This window comes from Taurulus bubalis (genome assembly GCF_910589615.1).
Source record: "Taurulus bubalis genome assembly, chromosome: 18".
NCBI lineage: Eukaryota > Metazoa > Chordata > Actinopteri > Perciformes > Cottidae > Taurulus > Taurulus bubalis.
The window spans coordinates 3,798,354-3,811,937 of record NC_136606.1 but is presented as its reverse complement, the minus strand read 5'-3'; the positions used below and the strand labels follow the sequence as shown (position 1 = coordinate 3,811,937).

General features: G+C 43.6%; 1 protein-coding gene across 2 annotated transcripts in view; it reads left to right on the top strand.

The window, feature by feature from the left end:
• LOC306750597 (cadherin-18) overlaps nucleotides 1–13,584 on the top strand; it is a gene marked incomplete at both ends in the record, with an annotated part of 64,744 nt that overhangs the window by 24,623 nt on the left and 26,537 nt on the right. For both annotated transcript variants that reach the window (XM_079234049.1, XM_079234050.1), the window contains 3 exons: nucleotides 8,955–9,122; nucleotides 10,798–10,985; nucleotides 11,659–11,912. In XM_079234049.1, the coding sequence (XP_079090175.1) occupies nucleotides 8,955–9,122; nucleotides 10,798–10,985; nucleotides 11,659–11,912 (610 nt within the window). The remainder of the gene's footprint in view (nucleotides 1–8,954; nucleotides 9,123–10,797; nucleotides 10,986–11,658; nucleotides 11,913–13,584) is intronic.

Genomic DNA, 13,584 nt, shown 5'->3' with positions numbered 1-13,584 from the left:
ATGGGGATTTCGGATTAGATTTACTTGGCTGAAGAAATAAATGAGCGTGACATAGACTTTGTAAATACAGAAATGTAACTGATAACGGTGGAAGGCCTGAGGGGGAAATGTGGGCAGAAGAACAGAAATGTGTCAGCTTTGCACGGAGTTGTGATAGTTTGACACGTTCCTCACAGCTCTGCTGCATGAGGAATGTCTCCCAAGCTGTGAGTAGAAGAATGGAAGAGTTAGTCTGCAAGTATCTGTGATTGACATCGGGATACTTGATGTCAGTTTGAGGTGCAATATCCCTGATGCATCGTGTCATTTACACATGTGGAGCTGTGAGGGTCCTCACATTGCTATCACAACTGGGGAGTGTTCATTTAATTCAGTCAAACGAATGGAAGCTGAAGGAAAAAAACTATGCGTTTTTAAATTAAGTAGCTATATTCTAGCAATGAGGGTTAAAATGGGAATTAAAAATCAATCTATCGAAAGCAATTCGTCGTAAATCATAAACGGGATGTACTCAAAATACCCACAAAGCTCTTACATCATGTGCAAATGTAAAATAAGATGGCGTCTGTGCCATTATAAGCAGAACGGTTTGTTATTTAGAGGCGTGTCTACATCGTCCACTTGGCTTCTGAAGCACAGTCTAACTGCACGAGAGCCACTGATTGGATGAATGGTCTGTAGTCGCCGTTCCACCATTCACACTGACGGCAGGCGCTAACGTGCAAGGTGCCACCTGCCCACCATTCACGTTTCGTGCATTTGGGGTTAAGTGTCTCGCCCGTGGACTAGCGGAGCCGGGGATTGAACCTCCGGTCCTCCCCTGCTCTACCACGGTCCCCGTTTTCATCACCAGTAAACAGGAAGTAATTTTCGTTTTTTCTTAGAAATGCATTCAGAGGGAGACATTTGTTCATTCTGTCGGCGAAGATTTGATACAAACTGTCGTGTTTGTGTTCTCGATGCGAAGCGAGCGACCAGCGTAGCGTAGCGTAGCATGAAGCCTGGAAGCGGGTGGAGACGGCTGACCTTTGCTCCGTCCAAAAGGTCAAAACCAAACGTCCACGTGCTCAGCGGGCATCAATCTGCTCGGCTAACTTTTGCCCAAAAGCAGAACAGGTGCACTTCCCAAAAATGACAAATCGCGCCGCTACATTAACGTGTGTTGCAGAGGAGCTAGTTGTCGACAGGACCTCCAACCCGAAGGCCGCTTGTTGTGTCACGTGACCGGTCAGTCCCACGAGTCGCTGGTCACGTGACTCGCTAGTCAGTTAAGAGAATCTTGTTGCCTAAAACCGAACTTCCTGTGGAGACGAAGCTTCATTTAAAAAGACATTTCGCATGTAGAGAGCATATCGATGGCCAGAAGAGCAAAACCTGAAGAATTACATTTTTTTTTTTTTAGACCCCAAAAAAAACATGTTTTCTTGCAGAATGCTATTTGGTAAGGATACAAAATACAAAAAAATAATAATCCACAAAGTGCAGATCGGAGGTTCCCTCCCACATTTCCTGGTTAATTTTACAGATGGGAGGTTTTGCACTTTGGCCCTGACACTTCCAGCACCGTGGCTAGAGGGGTCCCTAGTATTGGAAGTCGGTTTGAAGCTCGGGGCCCCTGGGTACTTGACGAGCCTGCAGTGAGAAAGTGTCGACAACAGCCGCAAATCCTTTTCAGGTGAAGGACCCTGAACGCCCCACCTGCTGCTTGTGTTGTGACTTGTCTGGGGATTTTTGGTCAATAACAAGAGCGGAAACACAAGGACAACGGTGCGTTAGACAGACTGAACCTCAATCTGCTCAGCGAGCGTGAACCCCACCAGGATACGGGGGCTGGATGTGCATCGGAAAGGTTCCCTCTTTCAAAGTGCTTTTCTTTTTTTGGGTTTGTCTGACAGCACAATCCCAGCTGGCCACATGACCAGACTAGTTTAGCTAACCGTGTTACCAGCATTCATACCAGCTGCAATGGATTAACTTGCTCACGTGTTTTTTTTTTTTTGTGTGCAAATCTTTAATACTGCAAGCCGGCAGTTTTTTATTTAATAAGCACTTTCCATATCTCGGCAAAAGCACAACTTATAGACGGCGGCGGCATTCATCCTTTTTACTGTCGCGTCGTAACTCCTGTCTTTTCCATCGCTGCCGTGCATCTGTCACTTGCCCCGCAGAGGCATCAGGGTTGTTCTTCCCCCTCCTCGAGTCTCACGGTCGAACGCTCCCGCCGACCCCGCCTCGCATCGGCGCCGGCTCACACACAAAGCAACGCGGCGCCGCAGAACCCCGGAGTCCCTCCTGCATCCTAAATAGGCTAATTTCTCTGCTGATCTGGGACTTGGGAGCGTTCGAGTTTATCGAAGGAGCTGACACAGATCAAGACTTTTTTTTTTCTCCGTGGTTCATGGATTAACTCTTACCTCTGGTATAAATCAAGGGAAAAAGCTGCCACTTTTGCAATCAGTGCAGACTCTTGAGCAGACCAGCCAATTATTCTCAATCAGATATGCACTCCGATACACAAGTAAAAAAGCTTTTTGCTGTTATGATTCATGTGGTTTTTATAGCCGCCGCTGCTGTTCGTGTTATCTACTATGTCTCCGGAAAGGCTGCAAGAGTGCAGGCATGCGGGGATAACATCGTATTGGATGAGCCAAGAAAGATTCCTGAAGCTGGAGATTGAAGAGTGCTTCAGTAATCTCCTATAATCCTTTTTGTTCACCCAGGAGATTGTCCTCCTTTAGAAGTTTGCAGCCAGACAAAGAGGTGGATAGCGCGATGGTATCAACTCTAATAGACTGGGGAGGTTGAGGAAAGGGCTAGCCACCTCGCTGTGTCAAATGGGCCCAGGTTCAAGGAAGTCGGCTGCTTCTCAATTATTTTCTAAATTAACTCGCGGAGCTCCGTGGAGATTTAGCGGAGACTAGCGGAGGTATTGCGGTTCAGAGATGGTTCGGGGAGAAAAGGCGGTTCAAGGGGTGTGATCCTCGTGTCAAGGCACCGGCATACCTCTCAAGATGCCGGAGAATACCCCCGTGGCATTTTGTGGAATGTTCCTTTCAAGCGAGAGAACGCAGTGCAGGGATTGTGCGTCTGTCATGTTCAGATTCCACTTTATTGTCACTGAGACGAAGAAATGCAGTTTAGCATCTGACCAGAGTGCAAAATGCTGGATAAATACAACGTAGACAGTACAAACAATGGAAATGAAATGCATATATATATATAGTCTAAACAGCAGAGCTTCTCATGTATTTCTTTGAGGACAAATGACTGACACATCATCCCCACACCAGTGCGAACAGTAGAATTCCCAAAGGCCCCCCTCCCCCAAAAAAGAAGACCTCATACTTTTAGTGTTTGCTCATCGTTCCTAAATCCGGCGCAGTGAAATATTGCCTGGGAGCGCTGCGCCGCCGCGAGTAAAGGCGTAATAAGAGACTTTGAAAGGTCAGATCATCTGTCTTGCTGTTGTTTAATGGAAAGTGTGGCCCCTCGCCAAGGTCTGGTGTGTCTCAAGGACCCCGGGTTAAGTAATGCTAAGACTCCAGTTAATAACACCGGGCTTCAAATGGAGTTTGCAGAGCTCGCATCATTACAGGGACGGGGGCTGCAAGCACTTTGATTAGTTTAGAAACCACCAAGAGAAGTGGATCCACACTGAGACCTGACATTCAAAAACACAAACAGAAAAATAATGATGCGAAAGAAAATGCTTGGGCTCGGTTTCCTTGAAGTGCTTTCTAACGTATATATGGATTTATGGCACCGGTAACGTAAAAGATAAATATTCACCGTCTCGTCACTTTTTGTGTGATGAGGCTGGTTTGTAGTGTCAAATACAAACTTTTGGGAAAGTTATTAAAAATCAAATGCATGTGCTTAACAATTGAATAGCTCTGCATTGCATTAAAAACATACTTCATAAAGTATAAAATAACAAACCCTCTGTATTTTCTTTGGCCTTGTTGCTGTCTTGAGGGAATTTCTCTCTTCCTTTCAAAAGTGAATTAACTCCCGTTGAGTGTTTATTTCTATCGTCTGTGCATCTTTTTGTGCGCATTACATTAAGAAATCTTTTGATTTCTGCTCTCAGTGCTGGTGTCGACCTTGACTGTCTGCAGTGAAACACGTGCACGCAAGAAACTCTCACTGAGCTGAAATATAACAAGTGCACATCACACAGATTACAAAAAACAACAGATCGTTGATATTGGACGTCCCCAATCTTTATTACTATCGATATGAATTGTTCTCTGGCTGAAGGGAAACGGCTGTGACGAGCACAGCTGTGTTTCTCTTCAAGTGCACACTTTAAACCTCTTGTATTAAGGCTATTATTATTCACTTTACTTTATTGTTTAATTGTTCCTGTTTCAGAATCTTTTGAGATTGCATAATATGACTCGATGGCCAAAGTGCAAAACCTCCGATTTGCACTCTGTATTTTTCTTTTTCTTTGTATTTTGTATTATGTATTGGGTTTCCTTAACAAATAGCATTCTGCAAGACAACAAGTATTTTTTAAAGTATTCTCAAAAAGGTGTGTAGCGCCCTGCTAATTTGTTGACATGTGTTTTGTTGTCATTTCTGTTAAACAGTACAGTTGCCTTTGCGTCTCTGTCCCTCACCGGTAGGGCATTCTTCAGTGAAACCGCTAACTTGTTAGCTACTAGCTTGTTAGCCACTAGCTTGTTAGCCGTTATCTTGTTAGTCACTAGCTTGTTAGTTGTTATCTTGTTAGCTGCTAGCTTGTTAGTCGCTAGCTTGTTAGCCACTATCTCAATAGTCGCTATCTTGTTAGCCGCTAGTTTGTTAGTCGCTAGCTTGTTAGCCGCTAGCTTGTTAGCCGTTATCTTGTTAGTCACTAGCTTGTTAGTTGTTATCTTGTTAGCTGCTAGCTTGTTTGTCGCTAGCTTGTTAGCCGCTATCTTGTTAGCCACTATCTCAATAGTCGCTAGCTTGTTAGCTGCTATCTTGTTAGCCACTATCTCGTTAGTCGCTAGTTTGTTAGCCCCTATCTTGTTTGCTGTTATCTTGTTAGTTGCCAGCTTGTTAGCCGCTATCTTGTTAGCTGCTAGCTTGTTTGCTGTTATCTTGTTAGCCGCTAGCTTGTTAGTTGCTGCTACAGGTGCATTTTTGAAAGAGGAGGTTTTGCTCTTCGGGCATCGATGTGCGTTTAACTCGTGCTTCTGCGCCAACAGGGAGGCGGCATGTTAATCGGCTCCGCCCCCTCAGTCACCATCCGCCATGTTCTCCTCAGCATTTAAACGCCAGAATGTTCCAAAGTATTATTTTGCCATCAACTCGCAGGTCCAATCCGCTCCCGTTTAATTAGGATAATCACTCAGCTAGAACTACAGTTACAATATATAACCGCCGTCATTACTTTTCAAGGAAGAACTAATTATAATATTGAACAATCAGATGAATAAATGAAAAGTGCAGAGGGAATGATATGAATGCAATGGAATATATTTATATTTCATTGCTGTGGTGCAAGAGAAGAATCTACCTGGCAGTCAAAGTAAATGAGTCTGCTTTGATATCTCCTGGAATAAAGGCCTGCAACACATTAGTGTCTGCGCGGCTCGCTGGCCCACTTAACGGTTGTTCTTTTGTGAGCAGAACTAAGACGCATTAAATCACACCACACGGCGAGTAGACGCCATCAGGGCTGGTGCATAAAACACCCTGAATCACCACAATGTTTGAAGGTAACTCACAAAGAAAGTGGATCAATCTTGTTTTGCTTTATCTCTCCAAACATCCAACAACTCGCACTTCTGTATCGCCGTAAAGAGGAATCTGAGGACACGCAGTATACTCATGTTGTAAAAAATATCTGCCACTAGAGGAACATGAACAAGAGGAATCAATAGTGGAGAGGACTCCATCGCCATGTTAGGGCTCATCTTCTTTAAAGGTTACATTGTGAAGATTACGCAATAATCGATCAACTCAAATGCAAATTTCATTAGAACACTGACTCCTATGCAACAACTTCCACTCATATAGCTCTTTTTATTTATATTGCCTATGATATTTGGACTTTACAAATGATTTTCTGGTCTTTAAAGCTATAACATAGCTCCCTTTGTCGGTTGATTTGCAGCTGATGAGTTCATTCTCGCTCGGCTCAGCTCAGCGTGACGGATGATGCGTAACCTTAGATCCCCTGGATTTTAATACTGTTGGCTGCCGTGCTCCTTGACCCACTTTTAATGATTATTCTGCCTTAGGCGAGTGGATTAGCTCCGTCTATAGAGTCTTGAAGAAAGAAAGAGGAAATTGACCTATTGTGTAACGCAGCTATCGCTGACTCTTTGGTAAAATTAGGAAATCATGAAACTGTATTCATTCACTCTGAAATATATTTTTATCCTGTGAAATTAGGGTTTAGACAGGGAACCGAGCACTAACAGAATATTGGGTGTGAATGGTACGTTAGTCATCTCAGTTGGTTAACGATGCATTTCAAATGCATTTTTAAGAAATATAGACATTTTTTCAATACAGTTTTTGCAGAAATAAATGTTAAATGAGCTACTTAAAATGGCTTTAAATGGAGTTGTCAGATACAATCTACTTCACTCATCTATACCGAGGAAAACCTGAAAGACCATTATGGCAAATGTAAGGAAAACACATGTGAGAGGATTAGTTAAAGAAGTGGAACGCCATCTAAATTGAGATTTAAGAATCACCATGAGCATAAACTAAAGGAGTAAATCTCAAGCTGTGGATGTCGTCTGGTATAAAGTCTGTAACAATCTATCTGTAAAGTCTGAAAGTGAAATGGTAGCCATATACTCAGATCATCCCCCTGGGTGCTCCGTGTCATCCACAATATATTTTGCATTTCATCGTCCACGGAGCAGTTTTCCACACTCCAGACTTGACGGCGTCACAAATTTGAGAGCGGCTTTTGCAACACGTGTACATGTGGTAATAGTGAGGCGGATCTTTCGCCTGCAAAGAGTAAGTAAACATGCAGCCATGTTTGCGAACAGGGCCAGCTGCAGTCAGTCACACACATGCATCTCGCTTCCCAGAGTAGAATAAGCAAATGAGCAGTAGGCAGAGGAGTCAGAAGATAACGCAAAGTGGTTCTTAAAACCTGAAACCAATGCTGGAGTGCCTTAAACCTGCATTTGGGGTGACCCCACTGGTTGCATTGTGTACTCTTTGAATGAAAACACACAAAATGTTAACATTTTGGTCACCTAAACATGCATTTTTCTGCCTTTTTGGTACAGCTCGATTGATGGGGGTCTGCACCTCTTTCCCCCGTGTTCAAGTAGTTGTCGGAACCCCAAATAAGTTCTAATACTTGTGTTATTTTATATGATTTTTTTCAGAATTCTTTTGCGAAAGAAATCTATTATTTTGATCATAACTATGAACATCCATCATGATATGAGCCAGATTCCCCAAAAATGCCTCCTTGAGCGGTGCCTGAGTTTTTCAAACTGTATGGTTCAGGGTCTTAACAACAACTCACATACTAATAAGACACCTTTTTGGAAAGATTAGGACCTAAATAATTCAAATCTGCATCACAAATCACAATAAAACAAAGCATTGGCATGTTAGGTAGGCGTTTCAGTCAAAAAACTGTGTCGTTCGGTTTAAAAATTTAAATTAAAATGCTGGGATCGCCATAGAAAGTTACGGCATTTATGTAATTATATAAACTTAACGGTTACTTAAAAAAATGATTTTAACCAGTTAAACAACCCTTTGGTTGCGGAGATAATTAGGGAAACGTTTAAAAAAACTGTTGTCCAGGGGGGGCAAAAACCAAGATGGCGATTGCCATAATGCTGATCTCACGGCCCTTTAAAAAAAAAAAAAAGTCCACAAACCAAATGGCTGACGTCACGGTGACCACGTCCACTTATTGTACACGGCCTACAGGCTGCAGCGATGTCGGTGATGCCTTGATTCAGTCTTCAAAAGCCATATTATCCAACGTCGCCTTCTTTTCCTCTCCCGACACGAGGCCTCAGCAGTCCACTTACCGCCGTGATCAACATCATCCCTTTTCCCTGTCAGCCGCTGTGTATTATTGAAGGGTTCGCGAGTTCACGAGTACACGAGTTCAATGGTTGCCAGAGGGTCTCGTCTCTGGGGGAAAGCGAGATGTCCAATGAGCGCTGATGTGACCGGTAGAACATATTAAATCAGGCCCCATGCGGTGATGTGGTTTCAGGAGCTAAGACGGCGAATTAACCCTCCAGCACAAATATAGACACGGACAAAAAAAACTAACAAAGACAGACATGTTCGGACTCCACACAATGACACACAAACACAGACAAAGAATGTGTGCAATACATGCTGCTATTATATTCCATAAATCACCTCCACGAAGGAAATGCGCCGACTGACTTTTTGGCTTATTTCTGTTGTTGCAATTTACCTGCGTGCAGTTTCTCTGCGGCGGTGCAGAGGTGCAGTCGTATATCACCGAGTTAGCATTGTGAAAGTTCATGGTTGTGTTTGCTGTGTTATTGTTGTAATAAATGTGATGGAGGGCGCGCCTCAGAAAGTTGCATTCTGCCCCGATCCAAGGTGGCATAGTCATTTTCCAACATAATGAAAAGTGAGGAAAGATTAACCTTGACGATGAAAGACCAGCAGAAAGGAAAGAGAGAAGCATTGTTTCATGGCGTCGGTCTTTAAAGGAAAGCGACGATACGCTGCTGTACGGGCAGTCCATAACTGAAAGAGAGGAAAATACGAGGTCAATGATGGTAACATCTTCACAATAGTAACCGTGTTACCTTCACTATCAGCAGTTATCTCTTTTTCCCTTTGACTTTGCGAGTGTCTTGTTGTTTCCATTCTCAAAATACCCAACTGTATGCATTCTGTGGTGGTATATGTATCTTCCTGAGTGTTAAAAATGTCAGCGAGCTCATCCGTACCCATTTGTTTCCCCTCCACTCGTCCAGGAATCATCCGGACGGCCTTACCGGACATGGACCGGGAAGCCAGAGAGCACTACACCGTCGTTATCCAAGCCAAAGACATGGCGGGTCAGGTCGGAGGCCTCTCCGGCTCCACCACCATCAACATCACTCTGACGGACGTCAACGACAACCCGCCCATGTTTCCCCAAAGTGCGTATGCATTGTTACCTGGAAACGACCGACCAAGCTGGCCGGACTTTTGACTATTTAGCAGAACAGATCGGTGAAAGTTAACAAGTTTTAGGTTGGCAAGACGCTGCACTGTCTTTGGCCGTAGCTTCTATTTGAAAAAAGTGCTAATTTATAATAACTACCGTAAAAGTCGGGTTATACGCCGCTACTACCTTCGGTCATTGTCCCCATTTGCACCGCGCTGTAGCCAGCTGGCGCTCATGCTAGTTCCGTGCTAGCTTCCGCTAGCTCTCCGCTAACTACCGCTAACTTCCGCTAGCTCCCCGACAACCACCAAAGGTAGGGACCAGCCCCGGCTCTACACCCGACTTGGGCAGAGGGGACTCGGACAGTAGCAGCAGCAGCGGAGAGCTAGCAGCAGCGCTAGCTAACGCTGCTCCTAGCTTGCTACAGCGGGACACTGAGGTAGTAGCGGCATATAACCCGACTTTTACGGTACACACTATTTAGCATGAATAAGCACTTAAGTCATTGTTTATAAAGCATTGTTCCAACATGAATACTCATTAGTAACTCATTAGTATGCAATTCATAAACGGTTATAAATGTGTTATTCTTGATTAATAAGCTTGACTATTATGCGTTTCATTATTGGGTTTTCATACTTTATAAATGATGGATTCCCCGTTTGTAAATGAAGTATTAAGGACTTATAGATGATTAATAAGATTGTTTATAAAGTGTTAGTAAATGATAACAAATGTATTTAAATGTATGCATTTATTTATACATATGATTTAGATATGCACTTTATGAACGTGTTTTCATGATGAATTCAGGTAGTTACTACTCATTAGTTAAGTATGTTCTGTGACCTCATCTAACGTGAAGACTATCTATGCTTTACAAAGCACACACATCACAGAGCCCTGAGGCAGAACCGAAACAGTGTTCTCCAAAAAGCGTGTGTTGTGTTTCCGTTGTGAAAGTGGAATATAAGACATTCTATTTGTAAAAGCATTCACGCGATGCATCCGCACAAAGAAAGACAACCAGATTATTGCTGCTTGAAATGAAAAGAAGAAACATCAACAAGTTCAGTATTTGCAGGGACGAAATTCTTTTAATTATAATTTGTTCATGCATGCAGTGATTAACCATATATCAATCCGGGAGGGTTTAGAGAGCCAGATCATGGATTATTGAAGCTTCCCCTCACAGACCTCTTTAGCATCTCTCACTGTGATGTATTACGCTTCATTATTTTGTGACTCAGTGGTCTAATATTGCAGTTAAATGTTTCCATAATTCGCTAAATTAGACTAGCATTCATCAGAAAATCCTTATGTTTTGAAGTCTGGATTTCCTCCATTTTAATAAAACAAAAATAAGTAATGATAAAGTTGAGATGTGTTGTCTTTGAAAGTGTTGTGTGCTGCAGTGGAAACCATCATCATTGTCTGAATTATCATCTGCCTCCGCGCTGCAGCACGATCCTCCATTTAGCATTTAATGTCACTCGCGGCACTGCGGACTATTTTTAATGACGTTCCCTCAGGAACAAATGGTGACGGAATCAAACTGCTTAGCTAAGCGCTGTCGTAGGAACATTCAGACGACGGCATGGGAAGCTTCCGTTTCTTTTTCTCCCCCCAACCCCCAAATCTCTAAACGCGTCAATGTTTATCCACAGAAAACTACCAGCTGTACGTCCCTGAATCCGCTCAAGTGGGGAAACCGGTGGGGAAGATCAAAGCCAACGATGAGGACCTTGGCATCAACGCAGACATCAAGTACAGCATCATTAACTCGGAGGGCGCCAACATGTTCTCCATTTCCACGGAGAGGGACACGAGAGAGGGCATCATCAGCCTCAAAAAGGTAGCGACGCAGAAATGTGACCCCTCCAGAAAATATGAGGAAATAGCCATGTTTATACACGTTAAAAAACACACTATTGTTCTTATAGTTTGCCTGAATACACCTGTTTTTGTCCTCTATCTTAAATGCTCCGTTTTGACGTCTGTCTCTTTAAGACCCGCCTCTTGAAACCAGCCGGCTTGTGAGAATAAAATGGTGCGCCTTTGCAAAGGTTTTTTTTTCCACGATATGCCCCCTTTTTAAAAGGTCTATTCTGGAGAGGTTTGACCACATGTGGTGTAAAGCAGGTACTTCATATCAAATCATTAACACGGCATATGAAGACACTCATGCATACACAATGCTGCCGTGTGCAGGGCGGGAACAGTTGGTGGATGTAATGCACCTTTAAAAAGATAGCTGTGCTCGAATAGAGGAGGAGGAGGAGGACGCCAGCTGATGCACGCTGCTCCAAAAGGTCCAAATAATTCTAAACAAAAGGGCCGTATTAAGGTTTAATAGGAAGAAAAGGCATCTGAAGTATATGCAATTTGAATCAAATCATTTAGTTTCCAATGAAAACTTCACAGGATTCTAACTTTCCATAGGCGGTGAAACGAATCGTGCACTGAAATTAGATTTCTTATCAACAAACATGGCCGCTGCAGTGTGCTAATGATGTTTCCCCCGACAGCCTCTAAACTACGAGAGGAAGAAGACCTACACTCTCCACATCGAGGGCACCAACACGCACATGGATCCTCGTTTTTCCTACCTGGGCTCCTTCAAAGACACCGCCACCCTTAAGATCACCGTCGGGGACGTGGACGAGGCCCCGGTCTTCTCCATAGACCATTACATCATGGACGTGTACGAGAACTCGCCGAGCGGCACGGAGGTGGGCGTGGTCACGGCTCGAGACCCCGACAGCAGGAACAGCCCCGTCAGGTGAGAGGATGTACAAATATATGCGGGAAAGATTTCAAATATTCAGAGGCATACTGTCTTATTAGTTGTGCACCGTTGGGTATAATTGATCTGCAGCTTCTCTTGTTAAGAAACATCAGACAAGCAAAGGGGAAGAGTGGAGGTTCTGCATTATGAGGCTTATTAGGGATCGGTGCTCTATGCAGCTCCCTCACTTTGGCAACTAATTAGTTGCCAAAAATATATATAAATATTTTTTAAAACATACCCATCTTTGGCAGATGGATTTCTAGAAAAAGTCCCTAAAAATGGTTCCCATATCTATTTAAATGCGTTGGTTTAGCTTACATGTTGGTGACGGGAATCAAGACCACCTCTCGCCAACTTGCCCCTAGCTTTATTGGGAATTGCTTGTTTATGTATTCATGTATTCCATCTTGTGATCAGAGTTTATTTTCTGGCACTCAGGTTCACCAGTGAGATATCTTTTAGCTGCATAAGAAGCGAGGTGCTCTAGATTCGGCCCCTCGAGGTTTAAGTCTAACTAATAAGATCATATCTGCCTCCAAGAAATGTTTGTCTAACTAAAAACTCCAATTTGCATGTCATATCTCTGCCCCGTATGATTGTTATTTTTTTTTTATTTGAAGGCGCATGTCAACATGCACTCTTAATGCATGTTCAACACATGCATGCAGTAGCCTGTGACAATTCTGATTAATGCCAAATAAAGGATTTTTCAGCTGGCTTTGAGCTAAAACTATGGAGCATAATGTTAAATATTCGTTGTGCACCAATGGAAATAATAATAAATAGATGTACTGCATTGTCTTTAGCAGCCCTGTGTGTTCCCTGCTCCTCTACACGCCTCTAACGCTCCACATGCCCTCTAAAAATCCACGCCTGCATCCTTCTCATTTCTTTTTGGCATCATCACTTCGATCAGTTATTTTCTCTGCAAGTCTGTGAAGCGACCCGGAGCGCTACAAGCGCTCACCACATTAGCATGCGTGCTAAACACATGCTTGTGAACTGTTGAACAAGATTGATGCCACCCTCGGGCAGTGGGCTAATCCTAGCTTTTTTTAGCTCTGCTCAGGTACCTTCGCTGCGTGACTTTGCACTCTGGCGCCGTCTTTATGTTCATTTGAATTCCCTTTACGGCCCCGGCGTGAGTGATGGAGGAGCCGTAAACACGGATCTCCTCCTGAGATTAGGGGTTTCGCTGATCTATCATTAAGACACAATTATCTGTTGCTATTATATGTTAAGGGATCACGGGGAAAAAGCTCCGCCACAGGCTGCAGAGCCCGGGGGTGTTCTTAGCGGCGTTAAGCACAGTGACTTATGACCGCACCACCACCCCTGTTGCTTGACGTTAATGCTCAATTTCAAATGCGAGGAAAGACACAAGGTGAAAAATATTCTCGGGAATTTTAAGACTTTGCCTTCTAGTTCCAGCAAACCATTCACAATCTTTCCCGTCGCTCCCGATGTTCACCAAACGGAGACGAAAGGCGTATTGCCATGACCCAGAAAAGACACACAAAAAAAGGCTAAACAACTGTGCGACTGCAGGAGGCAAGAGGCTCCTCTTTGATCATCACACGTCTGCCTGTGCGTGCAGTGAAATAAACCCGGTGTCGACGTGACATTTCAAATGTCGGGCTCGGATTGACATCTAAATAGCCAA